The 16,708-nt window shown below is 49.1% G+C and overlaps 2 protein-coding genes and 1 long non-coding RNA gene across 3 annotated transcripts in view; all 3 read right to left on the bottom strand.

Annotated features, from left to right (window-relative positions):
* LOC106819007 overlaps positions 1–6,576 on the bottom strand; it is a 7,735-nt gene extending 1,159 nt beyond the window's left edge. The window contains exon 1 of the long non-coding RNA XR_001395328.1: positions 6,557–6,576. This is a non-coding gene — a long non-coding RNA (uncharacterized LOC106819007). The remainder of the gene's footprint in view (positions 1–6,556) is intronic.
* Positions 6,577–7,749: 1,173 nt separating this feature from the next.
* On the bottom strand, positions 7,750–14,142 carry LOC106819006. The gene is made up of 7 exons (XM_014823667.1): positions 14,071–14,142; positions 11,564–11,886; positions 10,404–10,477; positions 9,889–10,121; positions 9,145–9,570; positions 8,210–8,341; positions 7,750–7,899 (listed from the first exon to the last, which is right to left on the bottom strand). Exons 1-7 carry the CDS (start codon positions 14,140–14,142, stop codon positions 7,750–7,752), a joined length of 1,410 nt encoding a protein of 469 aa, XP_014679153.1.
* A 619-nt stretch (positions 14,143–14,761) lies between these two features.
* LOC106819005 (zinc finger protein 28-like) overlaps positions 14,762–16,708 on the bottom strand; it is a gene marked incomplete at its 5' end in the record, with an annotated part of 3,079 nt that continues 1,132 nt past the window's right edge. Inside the window, 3 exons of the mRNA XM_014823666.1 lie at positions 14,762–14,934; positions 15,321–15,460; positions 15,997–16,251. Coding sequence (XP_014679152.1) covers positions 14,825–14,934; positions 15,321–15,460; positions 15,997–16,251 — 505 coding nt within the window. The remainder of the gene's footprint in view (positions 14,935–15,320; positions 15,461–15,996; positions 16,252–16,708) is intronic.

The following is a 16,708-nucleotide window of genomic DNA, read 5'->3' as shown; positions in this document are numbered from 1 at the left end:
TCGACGTATTATCGCACCACGCCACAGAGTATATATGGGTAGAATCCATTATAGTACTCTTGATAATTATTGTGTATTTTTAATGCTTGAAATAATAAATAATATTACTATAGTAAATATAAATAATTTATAACAAAAAGAATTTCACAATTTGTGACGGTACGATGCTGGCCCGCCTATACCCGCCCTTTGATGTTTCTTAGCATAAATCATTATATCATAATAATAATATATATTAATGTAATAGTATAAATCATGAATATGTTCATGCAGGAATTTTGCGATTAAGATCTGTCAATGAAAACTTTGTTAAACGAACAGTCGAGTGTGACACCACAGACTAGTTTGTTATCTGCGTGTCTATATAATATGGCTATATAATTGCCAAACCCTAACCTAATTTGCATCATTTTTTAAATTCAAAACCCCTAGCCTTATTCATTCACATACCAAATGGCAGCAAAAATCCGTTAGAACCTGACTGACTTAATGGCATATCCCATTTTTTGCCAAAAAAATTGCTGTGGCTCGAAAGTACTGTCGACTGTGCGTGCTCCAAATCCAGGACGGTTTAATATGGGATGCATTAGCATTAACAACTATACCCAATTTCAACATGGTGGTCAAACGGCGTTCCTCAGTTATGCGTTGACCGTAGTCAAATGTTGCACGGGCACGGACGGCCGGTAGTGGCAGGAATGGGGAGGAGAGCGAGTTTTAGAGGAGGTGGCAGGAGAGGAGAGGAGGAGGAAGGGAGGAGAGACGAGGATGGACGGAGGAGGTCGAGGAGGAGGCGGATCTTGATCTTATCATCCGTATATCACTCTCTAACTGATGATAGCCACGCGGTCCTACATCCAATAGTCACTCTCTACTGTGTGAAGCCAAGGCTCCTACCATCCATTGTCCACTCTCTAGTGATAGTCTTAACTGCACTTTCTTACTGGCCACTAAGCAGGCCTGTATAAGGTTAGTGGCATTACGGCGAGTGAATAACCAGCTAATTAATTTAGACTAATCGTTGCGTTCAATAACTCCGCCACTTCAAGAGATTTATTGCTAAGACTGTATCATATGCATGTAAAATTCTAGGAAGTAACTCATATACTTCGCGAGTATGATAGGCTAAATTACACTTTCCTACCGGCAAAACGTACTATTATGCCTGTATAAGCCTATGGGGCATTTCGCGCTGTGAAAAATTCGCTAATTATTTAGAACTTATCGTGTGTCAATAAAACTCGAACTCACACGAGAGGGAGAGCTTAAGACATTGTGTCTACATCGCATGTAGAATTCTAGAAATGATACTAACTCGATATTATACTACTTAGTACTATATATCATTATGTGTAGCGTGCCAACCAGTCGCTGCGCGAAAGCAATGGTGCGGCGCGTAGGTTGGACGTAGGATTTGCGACGACTTTACAGGAACTTGTCGGCATAAACTTAGTTGTGAAAGAGGTATAGAACATTAAGATTTGGTAGTAAATAGATTCGCTTATTTGTTTAGCCTTATATTTGCATTGAACGCTGTCAAGTGCCTGTGCCTGTGCTGATGACTTGGCACTGCGTCGAGCTCTCAGTACTATAGCGCGGCATCGTGCCCGCAGTCTGGGCAGGGACGATTATTGATCTTGCCTGGCATTCTGCCTTCATCTGGCTATACGGATCTGCTGCGGCAGCCGATCCGCAGGCTTAGTAGTACTAGAGCTAGGCACTAGCTGCAGTGGCGGCTCATAGGCGTTATTGTCCCAGCGGTACTGCCGGACGTACCCTGGGTAACGGTCTGGTATTACGACCGTACCCTGGTCCCTATTTGCATATGTGGTTAGGGTTAGGATTGTAGGGTTAGGCCGTTTAGGAATTAGGCGTTAGGTGTCGTTCGGAGTTCTGGTTAGGGAGTTAGGCGTAGGCGACTCCCTGAGACTCGTTTAGTGGAGTAAGGCGTGTACGGTTCGGCATATTAGATAGTACCAGGGTACGTTTCCGGCTATACCGGCCGTATCCAGGGTACGGTTCTGGCATGTACCCGGGGGACATATAACCGACAGGCTGGTGTGACTTACGTCAATATATTCTAACCTAGCAATTACCGTTTATCTTGGAGCTAGGACATAGAGTGACAGACCTCTCAGCGGCAGTGGGCCACCTTTTCAGTCTTTCAAATCACAGTTATAACCTAAGTACGATTTATCAGTACCTCCTGAACGTCTCAGGCGGTAGGTTACCAACGAAACGTTCATACGTTTTCTTCGACATCCGCCTATCATTTTATAACCTTCTTCACATAAAGATTAATTTCTGCATTTCACTTTCCATTGCCAGAGTAAGTGGTACAAGTATGCCACATGTGCACAACCTGTAGTCATGGCTGAATATTTATACGGCGAGTATATTGTAGTAGGGTCTCAGGGAGAGATAGCTGCAACTATAGAAATAAGTTGTGAGAATCAGTTAACCCGTAACCCTACCCCTACCCTACCCTAATTCCTAACCTAACCCTACCCCTTAATTCTAAAAATAAAACAAAATTAGCCAAAATATTAAAAACAAATAAATAAGAGACAAATTAGGCAATCAGAGCCGTCCCTAGCGGCGTCACTATCTCGGCCCATAGATATTCATCAGAGCAGATAAAGGACAATTAAAGCAGGATAGAAGACCTTCTTTTCTAGCTTTTGATATCATCAAGAGCTGAGAACAATATATAATTGTAGCAAGAGCTACAAATACGGTGATAAGGACTTATTAGCTCTTGATTGTATCAGATGTGAAAAAATGTTGTATATCAGTGTAAAATTGTATCAAGTGGAAAAAAAAATTTCGGCGGCTTTTTTGGCCATACCCCCCCCCAAAAAAAACTGTTCCTCAAATGATACAACAAAGCACCAGTAGCTAATATACACTCGCGGTGGCGGCGCGCACACACCACCCCACGTACACACACCGCAGCTCGCACGCACGCATGAACGCCGACGCACGCACAACCTGCGCACGCACGCAGGCACGCACGCACACACACCACCACACACTACCACACACAGCACACACACACCCACACACACACACACAGTCACAACCACAATGCACCATTGAATAGTGAATACATCACAGGTTCAGCTAAACACAGAACTATTACGGCTAGGCCAAATAGGTGGGTGTTTGCCTGCGGCGGATGATCGACATTTGTTTATTACGCGAGATCGTCTTGCGGCTGGGTCCTTGGGCCGCGCTTAGGGCCCTGAGCATCAGGAGCGTGTTTTTTGAAGAAAGCGCGCCCGCGAGGCACGTGTGATATTGGCTGTGCACATCGACGCTGCGCTACGCGCGCGTGCTTGCTGACAGGGGGCGCATTGCGTTGAAGTTACGGGGGGCGGGCACGGTTGTTCAGCGTGCTTTACTAATCACTTTACTTAAATGTAAGAGGGTTGGGCATTGGCTGGACTTATGAGAGAAGCGGCAGCAAAAACTCTTGTCGGGGAATGACAAAAGCGTACATTGGCGAATGAACACACGAGTGTCGCCGGCAGGGGAAAATATACGTTGGGAATTCTCATTAGGATTTTTCCAGTGGATTACCGTTCTATAATCTACGGGTCGTTGGTCCTACGGGTCTACGTAGGGCAATGCGCCAGGCACACCCGCACGCACGCATGCAGGCACGCACCGCGCGCCAGCACAAGCGCAGGCACGCCACGCAAAAAAACGCGCACCCTCACGCGCGAGGCACACACGCAGCACGCCCGCTGGCACCACCGGCACACACAGGCCAACGCAGCGCGCGCAGGCACACACGCCAAGCATCGCCGCAGGCACACCGGCACCACACAGGCACGCACGCACGAACGCCACGCACGCGCGCAGGCACACATCTGCCGAAATCGCCGCCGCCCGTGATTTTTTCCCTGCATTTTTTACAATGTATACATATATTGTATATATAGTTGCGTTCACACGCTAATATACGCGGCTTGCTAAGCACGGGCTTTGCTTAGCGCGATCGTGCCTCCCGGCTTGCTTAGCGCGGATCCTATTCCGCGCCAACTAAGCCTGCCGGTATATTCGGGCACCACGCTGGGCCGGCGTTATTTGATTGTGTTCGGGTGAACGCATTGTTCGTGTGCTTCGCGCTTCAGTGAAAAACGCATTGTTCGCTGCTGAAGTTTGCGAACTGTAGTCCTATGCGCTCTGACTAGACTGCTACCCGTTCGCTCACGACGTTAGGTGTAGGGCGTGTGGAACTGTCGACCGGGTTACCGTCTCTATTTATATTAGCTTAGCTAAGCTCGAATCTGTGTATCTCGTGGTTGAACGATTTTTACCAGAACTTAGCACCAACTACGTACCGGTACCGTAGGCGTGTAATTACGTGTGAACGCAGCTTATATATATAATCTGTATATATTGTATTACAAGTATATAAATGTATATACTTGTTCTGCTATACATAGTCACTCAGGGTGATCGCTGTTAAATTTATTTGTACCAAAAATTTATTGTAAAATTATAATGCGTGAGAGGTGCCAATTTGAAAACATGTTCCCAAGTGTCTCGTTAGTTGACGTCGCTCTTTACCGTAATATATCACACAATTCTTCTTCTATCCAATTAGTGTTGTATTTTACTGTCACGTAATGCTTAATATAATTGGACAGTTAATGTAATTCAATAGTTCAGCCATTTTATGTGCCAGCAAACAATATATGATACAATTTGAATAATTGCCATAATAATGCCAAGAAAAGCCACAAAGATGAAGAAGTCAAAAAGGAATATGATGAATCTCAATTACGCATGTTATTTCATTCTACATATGTCACCAGTATCAGCAAATATTTCAGCGTCAAATCGAACAATTAAAAAGGTCCCGGAAGAAACGACAAGTTTAGCCACCGTAACAGCAGACGACGCAAAGCTTATAGGACAACAAACGAAGTCTATCATGAGAAGGAATTTACTGAATGTTTTAATTTTCGTATTACCCCAGGGGGTGCGGGCACTCCATATATATTGCATGGTTGCGTATGTTGCCGGCGCCGGAGAGAGAACGGGGAGCCCCCTTTTCTCACCTTAACTTTTCCGTTCCAGGCATAGCAATTTTAATAGAATTCTCGTTCCAGAGCATCACAAGTTTACAATTCTCGAACATACGTCAGTTCCAGGAGCATCCCACGATTCCAACCCAACATTGCTTTCAGAGGCCCACATTTTCAGCGTCTGATGCTTAAGTTCCAGACGCCACCTCTTTTGACTTCGGCAGTGGCATATCTACCATATGTTGGGTTGATGTGCCCCTCCCCGGGGTATTAACTCTCATATCAGAGATGCATACGGAAACCTATCACGATATGCCTGGAAGATACTCGCGTGTGTGCGCATTCTGACATTGTTTTGACTTCAGCATGCTACACATTAATTTGCATCTCTACATCACTGCCATAATCCCACATGCTACTGGCTTTTCTTGGTAGTATTGCAATGCCACTTCCAACTCCTGGCATGGTGTTATTCTTGGCGATTAGACCGTTGACACAGCCGTTTTACCAACGTTTACGTGCCGCCACGTCAAGGTGTCGTAAGCCGTTGGCAACTTTGAAGTTCCTCCTTACGCTCTTTTCGCTGCACAGATGGCGAACAATCGTTAAGCTTTGAATCAGTGCAATTCTTTTTTAAGTCTTAGCAACATCTTCTTAGCTCTCCCCTTTGGTATCGGTGTTCTCTCTCTTCTCTCCCTGTCTTAATTTCATATTTTCTAATCCTGTCTCTCTTTTGAATTTCTCACAGCTCCTCTCTCTCTCTCTCCCCTCTCGCCTCTCTCTCTGAGTCTCCCTCTACTGGTCTATCTCCTTTCCTTCACCCTATCCCTCTTCCTTCCTTCCACCCAGTCCCTCTCTTCCTTCCTTCACCTTTCCCTCTCATTCCCTCCACCTTCCCTCTTCTTCCTATCTTCACCTTCCCTCTCTTTCCTTCCTTCACCCTTCCCTCTCTTCCTTCCTCCACCCTTCTTCTCTTCCTCCTCCCCTTCCCTCTCTTTGGCCTTCACCTACTGGCAGCTGCACACACCTATTGAAGGGAACGTCTCTATTGTTGTTCACTTATCGCCCACGACGAAGCTTCAACGGACAAGCTGAAATCACTACGAACACGAACACATCTTAGCTCAGCCAACCTCATTCAAAATAAACCAAGAGTCGAAGACTGCGTCCTTGGAATCTAAAGATCTACTACGAGAGAAAGGACGCGACCCTTCGTAATAAGTTCAAACGCCGTAATCGGATTACGTCAGTCGTTTGCTAAAAAAAATCGCAAGTATTCTACATCACCACATGCTAACCGACACAGGACGTGCGAACGTGCAATGCTATACGTCGTGTTAAGCAGTTAATATTATATGATATTATAATAACGCTATGATTTAACAGCGGTGTAGCAGAATATGTGTCATTCTCGATTTATGTCGCGCGTGACTCGACACGAGCTCGCTCCGGATGCGCCGCTAAGCAACCAAACGCTTAGGACGCTCGCCGTGGCGAACCGAGCGCACAACGCTCACCTCTTCTCTGACGCGCCCTCCTTTTCTTCCGTCCCCGTCCCGCGCTGCGTGACGTTGTATCCTTGACCATTTGAAGCCTGGCGACTGCAACGCTGGCTGAAGTTCCGTAGCAGCTGGTGGCGCGACCGGGGCGATCGTCTGGCCTTGTGCGTCGCCGCGGCGACGGCGACGATGACTCCTTGGGTCTCCTCCCCCTCTTCCGCTGGCGCTCTCTCGGGCAATCCTCCGTCGCGCGCGCGGTTCGTCGGGGCGACGACCTCCTCCTGCTGCACGAGACTCGGGAGTCGGGGGGGGGGAAGGTGGGGAATTTACCCCGCGAAAGAGAGAGACGGGAAGGAGAGGGAAGAGGCGGGAGGAGGCGCGCGAGCCACACCTTCCTGCGTGAAGAAGGAGGGCGGTCGGATAGAAGCCTCGGTCGCGCCTCGCGGCTGCGGAGTAGCCTCGGACGCCCGACAGCCTAGAAGGCGCGCGCCTTTCCCGCGAAGGGGTCAGAAGAAGCCGGAGAGAATTGCACCGGCGGGCTGAAGGAGGAGGTCTCGGGGAGGAGAGGAGAGGAGGACCTCGCTGGCGCGCGAAAGGAAGAGGCGAACGGCCGCGGCGGGATTTCGGTGGTGACGGGAGGGCGGGCCGCCCGCTCCACGCGGGTGCTCCCTCGAGTATTAGTTCGCTGGTTTGCTGGCGCGACACGATGGGAGGCGTTCCCCGCGCGAGAAGCAGGAGCGTTCCCGCGGCATGCGAGGTGGGTTCCCCCGCGGGAGAGAGATGGAAGCCGTTCCCGCGGCATGCGAGGTGGGCGTTACTCCGCAGGTAGAGTAGAGCAAGGTTCCCCGGTGCGTGCACAAGGAGGGCTCCTTTCGCAGAAGAGAAGGAGGTCCGCGGTGGTGCGTGCTCGTGGATTCACTCCACAGAAGAAGAGAAGCCTCCCCCAGTACACGCTGAGGGTTCCTCGCAGAAGAAGAGGTAATCAGCGGCGCGCCGGGCAGGCCATAGAAGCGTGGCGCCTACGCGGCGGGCGGGTGATCGGCACGATCACGATGGACGGTCGGCAAGTGCTCGCGAACCCGCCGCCGCCCACGCAGACGATTCTACAGCATTTCAGCGCTCGGTCCGCCTCGACGGTGACGCTGACGACGTCCGACGTGCGACGTCGCACAGCGACCCCGCACGGCGGCAGGCGGCGCCCCTGGCGAGCGTTAGCAGTCGGCGAAGGGCGTGCGCAGCATGGCATGCCGAGCGCGGAAGGGTCGCCAGAGGTCGCCGCGCCGGCGCCGGCGCTCGACGCCGACAAGCTGACGGATAGTGCATCCCAGCGAGCCGCCCTGGTTGTTGAGCGACAGCGCCACCTGGTGGTTCGGTCAGCTCCTCGGCGATGGTAGTGCCCACGAACTTCGCCACTCTAGCCGACGCCGCAGCGTCACTCGTCGCGCGCCGCTCCTCTCTGGCCCCTCTCCTTCTCCCTCTTCCTTCCTCCTACCGTCCTCCTCCTCCTCCTCCTCCTACCTGTCCTTCACCTCCTCCTCCTCCTCCGTCCTCCTCCCTCTCTCCGTCCTTCTCCCCCTCTCCTTCGGCGCATCTCTCCGTCGCGCTGCGCCGCGCGGCTGCGTGCGCGGTCCGGCGGTGGAAGTGCAGGAGTCCGAAGTGGCTGAAGGTTGCGCTGCATGCGCGGCAGGCATGCGCGGTGGCGCCACCTGGCCGGCGGGTAGTCGGACGCGGCACGTCGTCGTCGTCTCTCCCGCGTCCGGACGGAGGAGGTGGCGCGGTGCCGCGTGGTGGTTTCTCCCACGCCTGCGGAGAGAAAGACGAGAGGAAGCAAGAGCAGATGGGAGCCCTCGTTCTAAACTACTGTGTACGCCGTATTGTTCGCGTACAGATATTTTCGCAAATTCAAACATGACGCGACAATTTCGCGAGTGCTTATTTTTGCGGTCGGTGAATTATGAATTATTCGGTATTATGCGGTATGAATTAAGCGCGTGTTGTTATTTTCGCGGTTGGGGACGCGTTCGCGAAATTCGCGAAAATTAAACCACCGCGAAATATACAGCGTATAGAGTAACAAGAAGAGGTTTGCAGAGAGAAGAAGCACAAAGAGAGAAGAGGCTCAAAGATAGAAGAAGCACAGAGAGAGAAGAGGCTCAAAGATAGAAGAAGCACAAAGAGAGAAGAGGCTCAGAGATAGAAGAAGCACAAAGAGAGAAGAGGCTCAAAGATAGAAGAAGCTCAAAGATAGAAGAGGCTCAAAGAGAGAAGAAACACAAAGAAAGAAATAGTTAGAAGAGAGCAATACGAGGCTCGGAATCTTCTTCAAGAAATTCCTTTTCTTCTTTCAAAAATCTTCTTCCCTCTCCGTCTCTGACATGCGGTAACTCAATTTTCGCGTGTCTTGCTGCAAAGTCAAAGTGCCGCAAAAGATTTTGGCATGAAGAAGAGCAGAAGAAAGAAGTAGACGAAGAAAGACAAAGAAGTAGATTGAAAGAGGAGCAACGAAAAGAGAAAGTGGTACAGCCAAGATGGCGTACGTCGTGACAATCTGCGATAAATATGCGCATCCCTGGCGAAGAGCTTATCACGTATTGTTCTGCTCTCACCTTCGCTCTGCCGTCGCTTTCCCCGGCCGCTTCGTCGACGGAAACCGACCGCCGCTTTACACGCAACGGTGGCGCCCTCTGACCCCAGCGCTTGTTGTAGACGACGCCGATGACCTGCGAGCACTCGTTCGCGCCGGCGCCCCCTGGTGCATCGCCGGCGCCCCCTTGCGAGTGCTCGCTCGACACGGCGTCGCCCTGCTCCGCGATGCAATCGTCGCAGCGGAAGGGGGCGCCGTCGTCTCCCGCAAATTCCCTCGTCGACACCAGGTGGCAGACGTCGCAGACAACCCTGCGATCGGCGTCGTCGTCCACGGCTTCACCCGGCGCCCCCTGCTGGTCGCTCGGCGATGGCTCGGCCGCGACGTCCCGGCTGCCGCCTCTCTCGGACGTTGCCGTTGATGACAGAGTGCCGGTGTGCGACAAGACCTGTGAGCGACAGAGAGAGGAAACTCCTGATGGGTTTCTGTTCTACAGGGATGCTGCAACACCTAAAGATTAGCAAGATTTATCAATCAACTCTCTGTTCTACTGACGGCCCGACATCCGAATCGGAATAATTCCCACACCGTTTGCCCCAACCACATTTTGCCGTGCACTCGTGAAAGTGTAAAACGCAAGTAAACAAAGTCGGACTATACTAATGCTGGAGTATAGGATATACACTGCCAACTATAATAATATAAACGCGATAACAAAATCATATATCTTGCTACAGCGACCGACGGCGTTGGCGACACCACCTACCTTGATCGCGAGTGCCGCATGGCAGAGGTCGTAGTGCAGCTGAAGGTCGCGACCCCCGGAAAACGCGGCGGCGTCCGGACATAGGTGGCAGGCGTAGCTCGGCCGCGTGCACAGGTGGCGCCGGTGGTCGGCATACCCGGCGTCGCCGCTGTAGTACGTGCGCCGGCACAACTTGCACGAGATCGGGTCCATGACGACCCACGACATGTCGCCAGGGGGCGCCGCCGACACCTCTGCGCGCGGGAGGAGCGAGAGAGACAGTTGAACGTTAGTTTAGTTAGTTAGTTTGATTAGGGGGGGGGGGTTTGTACAAATTTTAAAGATTGAAGAATAAACAGGATATATTTATATATATACTACTATTGTTATTGCCTCCAATGCCTTGGTGTTTAATGACTAAACCTACAAACCTTGGAGATTGACGGATAAACTATATATTTATGAGGTGAATAAAGTGTCAATTTTTTATATATTAGAATTATTCATTAACTATATATATACATATAAATATATACCTGCTGTTTTTTGCTGTCCTGCCGGTGCCACCACGGTGCACGGAAAATCTTCCTTGCCGTAGCATTTACTGCATCTGTAGATGATTAACAATACATTAGTAGTGAGTATGATTAGTCACTCACATATCACGTTCCATCCTCCTGCAGTTGTCACGACGACCGTCAAACCTGAGCGCAGCTAGCTCCCTCTGCTGCCGCAGCAGCACCACGAATGTCATACCCACAATATTATGTAAGGTGCATGTAATATATGCAAGATCACAATCTCACATAATGTGATATAATATGCATATTGTATATACACGAATGTAAGCTCACATATAATGTATACTATAACATGAACATAAATTATATAGATGAATGCAGCTCACATTATATTATTGATATGGAGACATACTAATATATAGGCGATGATATTGCAAAGCGCACTGCATTATATATATATAACTGTAGAACATAGTAATTATGAGATGGATGTATGTCCTAAATTATACTATACTATCATTATAATACATACTCATAGCATAATGCAGGGCTACATATTATGATAAAATAGTGTATAATATGACTGTAGGTATTATATACAGCATATTATTTACACCTCAGGGGTCGAACTTAGCAGTTATCCCGATATCTGCCGAGATAGTAGATCTCTTGTGTTGGATACAATTTCAATGCTTTGGTATCCCGCCCCAGCGATAGTAAAAAAAATGGTCAAATCGCAGATAGGTGCGTTTGCTTGAGCTTATCAAACTTTAGTACGGCAGCGCATCTGAGCAAGTGGCCGCGATCTGGCGGGCTCAAGGGCCACCTTACGTCACACTAAGAGTATACAGCAGGCATGCATATTTTGCAAGCATATTGTTGGCAAGAAGCGGATGATGATCCATGAAATGTGTGGTGTGTCACATTGTGATCAAGCGACCAGACAATCGTCTGCCAGTGGCGGTGAGAGGGTATGTAACATGGAACGCTAGCGATGGAGATTTTGAAGGGACAAACAATTGTGTTGAAGTACTATCCAAAAAATGGCGGATACCAGGATCTTCAGAGGGGATAACCGATTTCACATACCTGGTATCCGAAAGATACCATAATAAAATATGCGAAGTTTCACCCCTGGTACACACATATATAACAACAAACAGACTGCGCCCCACCTGTAGGACGTCGAGCGCGGCTGCGTGCGTATGTCGATCATGTAGATGGTCGCTGGCTCCCTCTGGCAGCGGTCGCACGCGCGCGCGACCTTGCGTCTCGTCTCGGCGGACGCCGAACCAGCGGGCCGACACGGCAACGCACGGCGTTGCCGTCCGCGACGACAGATGGGCCACGCCGGCGCTTGCACCGCCAGGTCGATCGCGAGCTCCGTTGTCGCCAACTGCCAGCCACTGCTGGCACCACCCCCCGCGCGCACCGGCCACACGCAGGGCCCGGGAATGCCCTCGTCCTCTGCAACCGGCGACGCCGCCCCATGGGCGCGCTGGTCGGATCAAGGATGGCGACTGGAAGTTGAAGGACGGATTAGCCGTGACAGGCCACATTGAATATCTTACGATATTTATTGAGGGTGTGTGTGGAGTGTAGGCGAGTAGTGGTGGTGTGGTAGTTCGTTGTGGTGTCCATAATAGAGATCTCTTAGAAAGAATCTCTATAGATATGCTCTATTATGGGACTCTCGACACATATACATAGATCTCACGGTGCATCTCGTTTCACACAGTGCTGCTTGCAGCCGATTGCGGCCATTACTGACCACATGGGCACTACGACGCGATCCATGGGTAAGCTACAGCGTTTACGTTAAGCTCTTACTACACCGCGATGCATGTACTGCTACCGCTTTACGTTAGCCTCTACTACACACGCGAGTCATGTAAGCTAACGTTTACGTTAACGCTCTACTAGCACCGCGATCATGTAAGCTACACTGTTTACGTTTAAGCTCTTACTATCACCGCGATCATGTAAGCATGAAACGTTTACGTTAAGCTCTAATACACGACGGAGTCGCGTAGAATGCTAACGTTCTACGGTAGTGCTCTACTACATCGGCGATCGCGTAAAGCTAACGGTTTTACGACTCTAAGCTCTGGCTACACCGCCGATCGCGTAAGCCTAACGTTTACGTTAAGCTCCTGACTAACGCGATCATCGGTGTAAGCTAACCGTTTTATGTTAGCTACTAGCTACATACAACGTTCAGCCTAACGTTTACGTTCAAGCTCTACTACACGCGATTCGCGTAAGCTAACGTTTACGTTAAGCTCTACTACACGCACTCGCGAGCTTAACTGTTTACGTTAAAGCTCTACTACACGCATCTTGCCCCACGCTGGTGTAAGGGCTAACGTTTACGTTGAGGCTCTACTACACCCCGATCGCGTAAGCTAACGTCTTACTTAAGCTTACTACCACCTGCATTCAATGCTGCTAATTGCTCTAACGTGTGTTATGTTAACTGCGTGGCGGAGGGCTGACACAGCGCGATCGCGTAAACGCTAACGTTTAGTTAGCTCTACTACACCGCGAATCGCGTCATGCTAACGTTTACGTTGAAGCTCTACTACACTCGCGTATCGCCGTAACTACACTTTACGCTTAAGCTCTACTACACGCGATCAGTGTAGATACGGTTTGACTTAGCTCATTCTACACGCGCGACTAGCGTAAGATTACGTTATGTTAAACGCTCTACTCCATCGCGATCATGTAGCTAAACGTTTACGTCTAAAGCTCTACTTACACTACGCGACTCGGTAAGGCTAACGTCTTACCGTGAGGCGCTCTACTCACGCCGATCGCGTAAGCTACGTTTCACGTTTACGCTCTCACTACACGCGATTTCACGTAATGCGAACGGTATTACGTTAACTCTACTTTCACGCGATCGATGTAACTGACCGTTTACGTTAACTCTACTACAGTGCGGCGCCCGATCATGTAAGCTAAGGTTTACGTTACAGCTCTACTACACGCGATATGTAAGCCTAACGTTTACGTAAAGCTCTACCTACACGCGATCTCGTAAGCAACGTTTACGTTAAAGCTCTCTACACGTAATCATCGTAATGTTAACGTTTACATCCTGACGTGTAACGTCTTATGTGCGGATGACTCGCGTTCGTCTACGAGCGACTCGTTCGCCCTCTCCTCGCTCCGCCACGCCTCGCGCGCTCAACACTGCGTCGGCTGCCGTCACTTGCGCTCTTGCGACTCCCGCGCTGGCGCTCGTCACTGTGTAGCCCCGGCCAGCTTGCGTTAGTCCTTCGCAAGCGTGCGCCCATGGGCTGGTATGTCGACGATCTCCGCACCCTGAGAGAGGAAGGGAAGAAAGGAAGAGCGAAAGTCCTCCTCGTTAGACGCCCGTTTTTTGTTTTCGGTATGAAATCGACAGGCAAGCTCGCTTTCACGCCGTTAGTACGCGCGGCCCGTTCGCCTTACCCCTTGTGCCTCATCTAACCTACGTTTGAATACGTACCCTTCGTGCATAACTTTTCTCTTTAATTAAACTTTTCACTGGTTTAATTACCAGCCTTTTACTTTAGTTTATCATTTGGCAGCATCTCTATCCTCCATAACCCTTTACCTATATTGCTACTCTTCACTTCCGCCTACCCTGTTGTAAACGTCTATATTTGTGCATGCTCTCAGCATATTCGCGTACCTTTGGCACCTCGCTCCCTATTTTGTCTTCCCTTGTGCGATGCTTCCTATATTTGTCTACCCTTCGTGCCATGCTCCCTTATATTTGTCTACCCTTGCTGCATGCTCCTATTATTTGTCTACCTTGTCATGCTCCTATATTTGTCTACCTTGTGCATGCTCTCTATATTTGTCTACCTTGTGCATGTCTCGTCTATATTGTATCTACCCTTGTGCATGGCTCTCTATATTTTGTCTACTTGTTGCATTGCTCTCTAGATTTGTCTACCCTCTGTGCACTGTCTCTATATTCACCTACCCTTAGATATGCCTAAATCTATATTTAATTCACAACCTGTGTGAACCACTCTATATTTTTCAATTACCTTTGCTACTCGATATTTATTCACATAACCTTGTGCCTACTCTAATATTTTACTTGCACCTTACCATTGGGTTGTGCCGCGCTACTCTATATTTATTCACCTACCCTTGTGACCTCGTGTATATTTATCACATAGCGCTTTGTTGCTACTCTATATTTATTCACCTACGCCTTGTCCTAGCTCTTATATTTATTTCACTACACTTGTGCCTACGCTATATTTATAACTATCTTGTGCGCTATCTATACTTATTCACCTACCCTTGCTGGCTACTCCTATATTTTTCACCTACCCTTGTCCTACTCTATATTTTATTCACATACCCTTGTGCATACTCTCGTAGTGTTTCTGCAGACCCGTCTTGACGGTGAACGACTTGCGCGGACATTATTACGGCTTCATGTTGACATGGCGACGCAGGTGGCACTTCAGCGCCCCCATGAGACGGAATCGCTCGCCGCAGATCTTGCACAGGTACGGTCGCTCGCCCGTGTGGATGCCTGCGCGGCGGCGAAGAAACACAAGTCAGAGGGCGGCGTCAACAACAAGTTTTTTTCTCATTTTTTTTTTCGTTTTTTTTGTTATTTTCACGTTTGTCAATTTATATTTTGGTTGTCTTTTTTTCGTCCGTTTATGACAACTGACATGTGACGTGGTCGAACAAGATTTTATATTCTTTCAAGTTAAGCATGCAGAAGCACGTACGTTTGTACATTTATTAACGTAGTTAAACGAAATTTTATATTATTTCAGGTTGACGTTACACGTTAAGCGTGCGGACGCACGTACGCTCGTATATTCACTAACATAATTAAAACGAAATTTTACATTCTTTCGGGTTGACATCACAAGTTAATCTCGCGCGCGTGGGGAAGCGCGTACGTACGTTCGTGCATGTTGCGGTAGACAGGCCGCGTGAACATTTTGCTGCAGTAGCGGCAGGGCACGGTCTTCTCTGTGAGGTGGGCGACCTCGTGCCTCCTCAGCTCCCTCTGTACGGCGTAGACCACGTTACACTGCGAACACCTGCGATACACGCGCGAGGCGAGGCGATTCAATTAGAAAATTAATTAATTAAACAAATTAATTAGAAAAATTTTGAAAAAAAATTTAGGAAAGAAAATTTAGGAAAAAAAATTTGGAAAGAAAAATTTAGAAAGAAAATTTAGAATTTCCTTTAAATGAACTGTTATGTGATGGTGATCGCTATTCACACGTGCGGGGTTCGGTGTGTGTCTGTGTGCGTGAATGTGTGCGTGCGTGTGTGCGTGTGCGTGCGTGTGTGGTTACATGCATGCAGGATTACCGGCAATGCACGAAGCAATTTAGAAAGCACATTTCTTCTAAATTAACCGTTACGTGACCGCGACCGCTATTGAACACCAGTATATGCACAGTATATGCGTACCAGTACGTGCAACGAGTGTAAAATTTACGAGTCACGGACCCCAGGAGACCATTTCCAACACGGATACCATTTCCCGGAGGAACCATTCCATTTGGACACGGGGGCCCCCGGGTGTCCGACACGCTCGGGCTCGTCCGCTCACGCATTTACTCACTTGTAGGGCTCCTTGCCTCTGTGCACGACGAGCACATGTAGCTTGAGGTCGTTGACGCCCTTGCAGGCCGCGTTGCAGCCGCTCTCCTTGCACATGTACGAAAACTCTCCGTGCGTCTTCTTGTGCTCGGCGAGTTCCGGCCGGCTCCTGAACTTCTCCTGCGCGCAGGAAACGGAGAATTTTTTTTTAAACACGACGGGAGCGTCGAGCGGCGGCGAGACAACGCCATTGGTCGGCGATGCCGGGCGCGCGATACTGATCCGCAAAATGTATTCGTTAAGAATGGCCGACATATGTTGAGAACGGCAGGAGGACGCACATACCTTGGGCTGCATTCGTGATACTTTTCGACTTACTTTGGATACGCTAACTTTATCCTAGTGTGGGTGGAAACCCTGACCATGACTCTAACCCTTACTTTATCCTAGTGTGGGTGGAAACCCTGACCATGACTCTAACCCTAACTTTATCCTAGTGTGGGTGGAAACCCTGACCATGACTCTAACCCTAACTTTATCCTAGTGTGGGTGGAAACCCTGACCACGACTTTAACGCTAACTTTATCCTAGTGTGGGTGGAAACCCTGACCGTGACTCTAACCCTAACTTTATCCTAGTGTGGGTGGAAACCCTGACCATGACTCTAACCCTAACTTTATCCTAGTGTGGGTGGAAACCCTGACCGTGACTCTAACCCTAACTTTATCCTAGTG

The sequence above is a fragment of the Priapulus caudatus genome, unplaced genomic scaffold (genome assembly GCF_000485595.1).
Source record: "Priapulus caudatus unplaced genomic scaffold, Priapulus_caudatus-5.0.1 Scaffold2739, whole genome shotgun sequence".
NCBI classification, from domain to species: Eukaryota; Metazoa; Priapulida; class Priapulimorpha; order Priapulimorphida; family Priapulidae; genus Priapulus; species Priapulus caudatus.
The sequence above is the reverse complement of the archived record's forward strand: the minus strand, read 5'-3'. Positions and strand labels throughout refer to the sequence as shown.